General features: G+C 44.8%; 1 protein-coding gene across 1 annotated transcript; it reads right to left on the reverse strand.

Annotated features, from left to right (window-relative positions):
* Positions 1–226: 226 nt before the first annotated feature.
* LOC307264646 (terminal nucleotidyltransferase 5A-like) lies at positions 227–8,654 on the reverse strand. The gene is made up of 2 exons (XM_080046102.1): positions 8,223–8,654; positions 227–2,252 (listed from the first exon to the last, which is right to left on the reverse strand). Exons 1-2 carry the CDS (start codon positions 8,376–8,378, stop codon positions 1,227–1,229), a joined length of 1,182 nt encoding a protein of 393 aa, XP_079902228.1. The 5' UTR covers positions 8,379–8,654; the 3' UTR covers positions 227–1,226.
* Positions 8,655–8,887: the final 233 nt, after the last annotated feature.

Consider the following 8,887-nt stretch of genomic DNA (forward strand, 5'->3'; position numbering starts at 1 on the left):
GAGATAGGGAGAAAGGCGGGAAGATCTTTGGAGACACCAAATCTGAGACAGCGAGATACAGAGTGTGCATTCATGACGCACATTCCCCCCAGAGACTAATTTGAATACACTGGAGCGTGTTCAAACAGTTTGTCCTTATCTCACGCGTACGAACGTTGTAGAAAGTGTTATGAAAAATAACGACCAATGTAACCACATCTGTCCATTTTTGATTTTTTTTTAATGATTTAAAAACACATACACTGACCCTGGATATATAGAAATGTAAAGACCCCTGGACGAAAAAGTTACAAAAATAATTCTTACATAGCAACTGCTATAAAGACATTGGTCAGTTTTTAGGCACTTGGAACCGTGTACAGTCTTTGTTTGTCATGCTACACAAGAGAGTATTTCTTTGGTCCTTCTTTTTCCCTCTCCGAGTCAGGTCGGCTGAAACCACAGACAGAACTAGAAAAACAGCGTTTCTGGTTTCGTACAACGTATTTACATTTCATTGAAGACCCAATACAAGCCCCCATCAGACAAAAACAGAACTGGTAAGGTTCCTCCGTCACACATCAACCCTTCATACTTGGTTATGAAACGACAACAGAAATAAAAAGGTATACTTATAATGGCTCGAATGAGTTTTTTTTTTTTTTTTTTTACAGCAGTATTAATAGATATAACTTAGTGGAATGGTTTTCCTATAAGGTTTGGCAAAAAAAAGATACTTTAGTTCCTTTTTTTCCACGATGGGCCTCAAACCAAAAAAAGCCACGTTGCTACAGAGGTACCAAGCAGTAATGGATACTCAGCTTACATCAACGACCACCTTTACATGCACAGCAATATTACGATATTAACCCGGTTCAAATCATATTCCGAAGAATAAGGTCATAGTCGAAGTGAGACATCATCGCATTAAGACAGCTAGAGTATTCCTATCTTAGTCACTTTATTGAGGCACGTATACACCTTAACCACACCACTAAGTATTCCCACCGGAGTTTTTGTTGCATTTGTCTGCATTTCCCACATCTTGGGACACATACCCTGGTTTAAGGCTGTTAAAACTAGAGTGTATAAAGCATACACTGGTGTAAACATGCAAGGAATATTCTTGTAGCTGTTGCAAACACCTTAACCAGAATATGGACCTTTATCGAAATATGCTGTGGATGTGAATGTGGTGAATGCAAAGTTAAAACCAAAAGCTCTCAATGGATCCTACTAGCCATTGCTCAGCTGCAGGGCAGCCACGTTCGATAAGAGTTACTGCAATGATGCATCGGTGACTGGACTTGTGCCACGTAGTAATTGCTGAAGTTGACGTCTCTGACATAGGGCGCGGGCTGGTAGTAGCAGGTGATGTTGGCCAGGGCAGGGATAGCGTTCTGTTCGGCCATTACGCGCAGCGCCAAGGCAGATATGAGTGCCAGCGTCTGCCTGCGTTCGTGGCCCATCAGACAAACGGTGCTCTCGTCCACCACCAGCCTCAGAGTCACCAGGTAATCGTAGCGCTTGTGCTCCATGCCCGCAAAGTGGTTCTGCAGATACCCCTCCAGCTTCCTCTGCTGCTCCCCTATGTCGGGGAAGTCGATGAAGAAGCGCGAGCACATGTAGCGCTGCATCACTTTCATCTGAGGCTCGGAGGACGGCCGGAAGCCGCGCACGAGCAGGTGGCAGTACTTGAGCAGCCCGCCGCCCCGGATCTCCTCTGGGCTGCGGGTGGCGATAGTCCTGGAGCGAAGGTGACCCACAGATTCCTCAAAGTCCCCGTACATGCTCTCCCCCTGTACCGTGGGGTGGAAAGCCTCGGACATGGCCGTCTCCGAGCAGCGGTCAAAGAGCAGCAAAGAGTCCAGGGAGATCTGGAAGGAGTCCACGCTGAACTCAAACTGCCTCCTGAGGGAATCCACAAACTTCAACTCCACGTTCTTGCCGGTGTTGTTGGACAGCGAGATGAGGCTCCAGCGGTCCGTATCGTTGCAGACCTTGACCAGTTTCTGCACGTACGCTTCCTTCAGGGCCAGGGCCGTGATCCGCTGTCGGCACACGCCCTCGGGCAAGAAGTCCACCAGGCAATCCAGCACCACGTCCTTCACCAGCCGGAAGGTCTTGTCGTCGGTGAGGCTCAGGCCGAAGATCAGGTCCAGGTCTTTGTAGCCCAGGCCATTGTCCTGGTGGAGCACGTGGCTGGCCGCAGAACCGTTCAGCTTGACGTCACGCACCACCACGCCCTTCTCCTCCAGTCGAGCCCTTACCACCTGCAACACAGAGATATGGAGGAAACTGAGTGATGGGTATCAAGCAAACGATAGCAATCACAAGAGGCTGACAGAGAAAATACAAGTTAGCACAGGCAAAATAGGCAGCGGATGCATTCTCCTCCATTCCTAAAGTAAAGAGAATTCTGTCATTTGAACATAACACAACATGAAGGATGAATTAAATTTAATGAAGTAGTGAAAACATGGCTTGGTTTATTGTGTAGGCTGGGTTCAATACACTCTCCCTGACATTGAATTCATTTAAGTTGATGAGCTGAGGAAAAATGACAAGTCAGTGCTTGTCTGCTGTAAGCTCTAAACCTATAAAATGAGCAGTTCAGCTGTGAACCTTTAAACTTGTGGCCTGTGATCGTATTGAGAAAATATGACCCTCTCTGCCGTCATATAAACACTCTTTGGAAAATTAAAAAAGCTTTGTCTTACACTATGCAGCTGGGATGTTTATGCCTTCTGTCTGCTGCATTACTCAAATGGCAATATGAGAAAAGACACATCCAAACAAAAGCCAATTCTAAAGAATTTCCAAAATACTGCAGTCCGTTAGAAAACTCACTGTCATTCCAGCCAATGTACACAGACACGTGGGACTTACAATGCTTCAATTCACTTCCCCTTCCTTCCCCCTCATGTAGGCTACTGTTATCTTTTCACGTTCCTCATTTTTGTAACAAGCCATGCAGGGTAAGAGTAAAGGGTTTTTGTTAGTGTTAAAAGTAGCTCTTCAACATTTATGCATTAAGTAGCAGGCTGGTTTCTGGCATGTTTAGCCTAGCTAAACAAAGGGGAAACTTGCTTGCTTAGCACTCTCCAAAGTGAAGAAAATACACGTACAAACATTTACAAGGCACATATTAGAATGTTGAATCATGTTGTCTAATTCTACACAATCAGAAATATGGATTTCAAATTGAATATGTGTAGGGAGTCCTCATGTCTGTTTCAAAACCAGTTCTGACCGACCGTATCTGGCTCAATATCTAAATAGTTAAACCAGAACAAATCATAAAATTGTCATTTCTGTTTGTATAAAGACTTGACAAATGAAATACAACAACTTCAGAAGTGTTGGCAGCTGTATTTATGACCTTATGGCAACAGCCATTCTAACTGTTTCCCCACACCTCCAGCTAGGCTAACACACCCATTCTAGTCCTGAGGTTAACACACACACACACACACCTGCAATTACTATTATCTCATCCGACAACCAACAAGTGTTTTTACCAAAATGTTAAATTTTTCCTTAAAAAAAGTTTAAACTAAAGGATACATAGGAACACTTTTCAATGCTAAGCTTTAAGATTAGATGCATGCAAAGATACGTTACTGCAAACAAAGTACTAGTTTTCTGTAACCTAAAAGACCCTCAAAGAGACACCAATACATATGAGTAAATTCAAATCAAATACTACGAATATAAACAGAAAGCAAAGGCCCCGTGCAAACCCCAACAATATGCTTTGTGGAGTGAAATTCCGAAGGGTTTTGCAGTTGACTGGACAATACTGCAGAGAAGTAGATTATTTTTTAACTATCCAGCCAGGGAAACCCACAGCAGTATTTGCTCTGACCTCACACTTAAACAGTTGGTCCGAGTTAAAAGCAGGCCATAATCTGCCTGTCTGGGGGTCCCTGACAGAAGCGTACAGTATATGAGGAAGCACAGCTCTGGCAGCCCCACCATCCCCTTCCTTCAACACTCGTAAAACAGGCCAGCACATTTCCCACATGACGCTGCACCCAGCACCTGGTGAGCGAAGGGAAACACTTCCGCCGGCGTCCAGGCAAAGAAGCCTTGTAAAAGGAGCCGCAAATGCACCAGACTGTCTGGTGTTGACAACGCCTTGGCGACGCATAACAGTCTCTCCACTTTCCTTTCTCCAGTCTCAATCGTTTCCCTATTTAGTAGGCCCCATTTTATTTCAGCTGCTGCCTAAATGTGTTTTTATTATGGCAATTTGAAATGGGCCAGCCCTTTGCCAGCCCATAGTCTCTTTCGCGGACGCCAAAGACAGCTCTGGGCAGTGAGTCAGACAGTCCCTCTGCCAAGGAAACGGCGACAGCGAGTGGGGGAGTTATAGTCCCTGACCTTTTGCATTCACTCCAAAACTAACCCAGCCAGTCGGCCGTACAGTAGCTTGGCAGGCGGCGGTGGGGATGATGAATGTTTTTCCTCTGAATTTGAAAAGCTTCCTCAAATTTCCTATGCACGGGTGGTCATTTCACCTGTATGCTATAAGACCAGAGTGAGGACAGGCTGAAACATGACGCTATCACACCTCTATGTGACGACGATTTTCAATGAAGGATTTGATTGTCTGCTAAAAGGGTTCAAACACATTCTGTCTTTGCTACAGAAAACCTTATTTGAGAGGATTTTATCCAAGGCTCCATCTCAGGACACTTTTTTTGTAACACATTTTTGAGCCAGCCATGTAAGATAAAACTGGTGAGAGTAAATGCTATGTTAGGAAAAGTAGTCCTTTTATATCCTACCCATGTTGTGATTTAATAGAAGTTATTCGCCATTGTACTGGCTGCCCTTGAGACCATCTCGAGCCCCCATACAAGAGCTTACCCAGGATTAATCATAGAATTCAGCACTGAAATTGTATCCATATTTGGCAAATTAGCTTCAGCTTGTAGCAGCTTATTGTAAGTTTTGGATGTTGTTTCCAAGGAGGATACTGGATCGTTGTTTTTCTGTGTACAGTTTCATTTGTGTTAGTCTAAAAGGAGTCATATTTAAAGGATAAATATAGATTATAAAGACCCATTGTGAATAGGTTCTTAATTACAGGAAGCAAACTCAACCCAGGTTGATAAGACCCCAAACTCCTGAGGCCATGAACTCGGTTTTCTTAATAATAGCTGAACAGGAAGCTATGTAACTAGGATAAGCCACTTTGGCTGGAAAGAAACTCTAATTTCATCAATGGCAACGCGCCACCCACACCGTTCAGATCTCACTGGTCTGTGAGAAGATGTGCAAATTGATAAAGCGTGAGCCAAATAAAACCATTACCAAACAGTCTAAACCCAACGTTCCGAGGTTATATAGCCACTCCAGGGAGCAATGGGAGCATGTGGTGTCTTCATGTTGCTCGGTCCCAACAATAGCCTTAGTGAGGGCTTGGTTTACAGTCTGGGCGAGGGCCACAGTGGAGTCAGGCGACCGGTCTTCACTTACCACAGTGATGCGTTGTCGAGCCTGACCCACAAGCCCTGTGTTATTACAGGCACTAATCCACTCCTCACATTCTGCTTCCAATCCTGGCCACTCTCTGGGAAAGTGGAGCACTACTTCCAGTTTTTGAAAAAAAAGAAAAAAAGTGCAATGGTGAAAGCAGACCAGTGAGTAGGAAAAAAAAGGCTAGGGGGCCTATCTCAAACATGCACTGTAGACACAACAATTTGGTTTCAACGTGATCCTCTGCAGAGCTGGAAGGAAGAAAGAGCCTCTTGGTGGCCTAAGAAAACACCATAGGCCTCCTCACGCTCACCTCTGACACACAAATCAGATATCTGTGTTCACCATTATGCGGTGCGATGCTACTCTGTATGGACATAGGGTCTCTGTAGACACAGGCCGCAGAGGGGAACATGAATGGTCACCAAATATTCTGACTGTGAGTTGAGGACTGTCCACATGAAATTAATCGAAGAGACCAGAGGTGTCGGTAACGGAGAGAGTCTTTCTCCCATGGCTCACTCACAAGCTAGACCAGACCACAAGCAGATGGTATTTAAATGTGGCCCCCTCTGACAAAATCCACCATGGAGAAGGCTATGGGGGGGGGGGGCCTCTGGACTCTTGGGGAGTGTGTTCCATTGGTCACCTTAACCCAATGTGTATGTGTCTACTTGTCTCAGGTAGACACCTCTGTCTGCTGAATAGGCTAAAAATAAATGACATTACAAAAAAAGGGGGGAGGCCAAGCTGGTGGTTTTGTGTGTTTTTGTCCCATTTACCATGAATCACAGACACCTCACATTACTGTCAACCGTTTTTCCAAAACATATCATAGTGGTTGGGATCTCTTTCCTTTTCAAGGCCGCCATTGGTTTCCACTGGTGTCCATATGGTATGAAAATCAACTTTGCAGAGATTTAAAACCAGCTTGACATATTCCATGACAGGGAGCATTGGCGTCTGCTTTTATCTTTGTCTGTATATGTCGGTATCACTGTGTATACATGTGCCACAATAACTTACGGTTAACAAGGGCACCAGACACACATGTCTACCTGAGAAATACATGGGACCAGTTCAGCAGCTGCATTTCTAACATTACCCCCAAGACTGACTAAATGGGACAATGCAGTTTAAATGCTTACACAATTTGATCCAAATATGTTCTTTGTCTGTAACGTTTCAAATGTAGCTTCTTCTTGTTTGTTTGTTTGTTTGTTTGTATTGTCTGTAGTTTGTCAGACCATTGCACTGCTAATGCAAACTTCACAAACAAAAAATAGCTTGTTTTTCCAAGCCAAAAGTTCTCCAGGCTAAAGTACCAAAGACACAACTCTGGATTACTTATGTGTTTATCTTTGTACCTTGGTTGACGACACATCCAGACTTTCCATACTAACACTCAAACACAGACACATACTGAAGACCTTTTGTTTGCCGTGGGCTATTTTCCAAAAAAGCTGCTCTTTGACTGTTTGTTAATAACCCTATTCTGGCTGATGGAGAGAAAATGTTTGGGGGAGAGGGGTGGGGGGGTTCCCTGTTGTTTACAGGACTCTGAGGGAAAGACGTTAGCGGGGGATGATCAGTGCAGATGGGATGGGGGGGGGGGGGGGGCTCCTTGGATATACATGGAAATGTGGTGTGAATGTTCCGTGGTGATCCCAAGATAAATGAATAAAATGAATCTGGATTACCGGCAAAGACATTTAAATTAGATCCAGTAAAAACTCTCCCTATAGGTTTTCATTTGGAGTAAATACGCTGTAACTCGGTCATTATCTCTCGCTCATTCTCACGAGAGCTGTGAAGGAGCGTCTGGTGAGCTAGTGGAAAAGTGCAGTCACGGGCCGTTAGATCATCCCCAACTCTCCTGTCTGCCGCGCGTACCAGCGATCAAATGTCTTTTACACGTGCAATACGCCTGGCCGCAAATCCCAAAAAACCACCGCGCGGATAGGCTGCAATGTGGTAATGCATAGAAGGTATACAGCAAGGTTCTTCTGGAGCGACTTGAATGAGATTTTTTTTTTAACCATTTTTCTTTAATAAGAATCATCCAGCGAAAAGTGTCCGTTTAACCATATTTCTCATTTATGTGGCAACACGCGTGGGAAAATTCCGACAGTGCAGGAGACGTCCATCAATTCCAGCTCTCCACAGAAAAACTGTACATGTTATCAGCCGAGTATTGACAAGCTGAATATTATCCAAAGACACCTTTATTGTCAGTGCTATTTCAGTCAAATGTGCTGCTGTGTTAGGCTGTCACTGCGTATTGTCTGTATGGGCCATAGAGAAATGCACAATGACAGTGTGCGTGTGTGTGTGTGTGTGTGTTTGTGTGTGTGTGTGGGGGGGGGGTCACTTTTCTAACTTTTTTCCATCATTTACTACAGGTCTAATCGAAATGGCTGCACATCTGTTTCCTTTTAAAAAATCATACAGTTTATTGAATACAGAATACGGATCTCACCCAGGGAAGTGGTCTAATAAATAAATAAAAAGTCATGCCTGATGTTTACACACAATTTGTGGCAGACTTCCTATAGGCTTACACACAACAAATAAGTCAACTGAATGACGCTGTTAGATTATTGTTAAGGTAAAAACTTTATTTTTTAATTTAATTATTTCAAAGTGTTAAGCCCCTTAGAAGCCTCCATACAGTACCCTAACCCTAACCCAAGAAGACTTTATTTTCACGAGAATATTCAAAGACATCAGCATGGATTGAGATGAGGAGGTCTCACCTGGACGATCTGCCGGGGCTGCACGGACAGCGTGGGGAAGTTCCCGCGGCCGTGGATGGGGACGCTCTCCCCCAGGATGGAGTCCAAGCGCCGCACCTGATCCCAACACAGCACGCTCACCCGCCGGCTCTGCTCCGCGCCATCACCGGAGGACATGACAGCCACCGGGTCTATAAAAACGGGTGTGTGTGTGTGTGTGTGTGTGTGTGTGTGTGTGTGTGTGTGTGTGTGTGTGTGTGTGTGTGTGTGTGTGTGTGTGTGTGTGTGTGTGTGTGTGTGTGTGTGTGTGTGTGTGTGTGTGTGTGTGTAGGTGTGATGAGGTGGTGCGCAGTCTCCCTGGAGAGCCACTGATGTGTTGGATAAAGATGAAAAGTGAAGTGGGTGAAGTGAAATCTCTCTCTGTTCTCCTCTGCCGGCAAAAGTTTCACAAACCTCCGAGATGCGATAAAGTGATGAGGGCTTTTAGTAGAAGATCGGATATGTCCCAAAGTAGAAAAACTTTTTTCCCGTCGCCGTCTGCAGCCTCTCTTTCTGACGCTCTGTCTCACTCTCTCCTCACATTAGAGCCGCTTCTGCTTTTTACAGAGCTGGGATTAACAGGAGCCTCCCTATTGGCTGGATGGAGATTTATGACAGAACGCTTCAACATGCAGACTAGCCTGTAC

The sequence above is a fragment of the Ammodytes marinus genome (genome assembly GCF_949987685.1).
Source record: "Ammodytes marinus genome assembly, chromosome: 17".
Classification (NCBI taxonomy): Eukaryota; Metazoa; Chordata; class Actinopteri; order Uranoscopiformes; family Ammodytidae; genus Ammodytes; species Ammodytes marinus.

What these genes read in the sequence shown, in the direction of transcription:
- LOC307264646 (XM_080046102.1), bottom strand. Translation starts at nt 8,378, where the DNA reads ATGTCCTCCGGTGATGGCGCGGAGCAGAGCCGGCGGGTGAGCGTGCTG. An exon ending in AGCCCCGGCAGATCGTCCAG is followed by an intron (nt 2,253 to 8,222) that starts GTGAGACCTCCT and finishes TCTGTGTTGCAG; the next exon opens with GTGGTAAGGGCTCGACTGGA.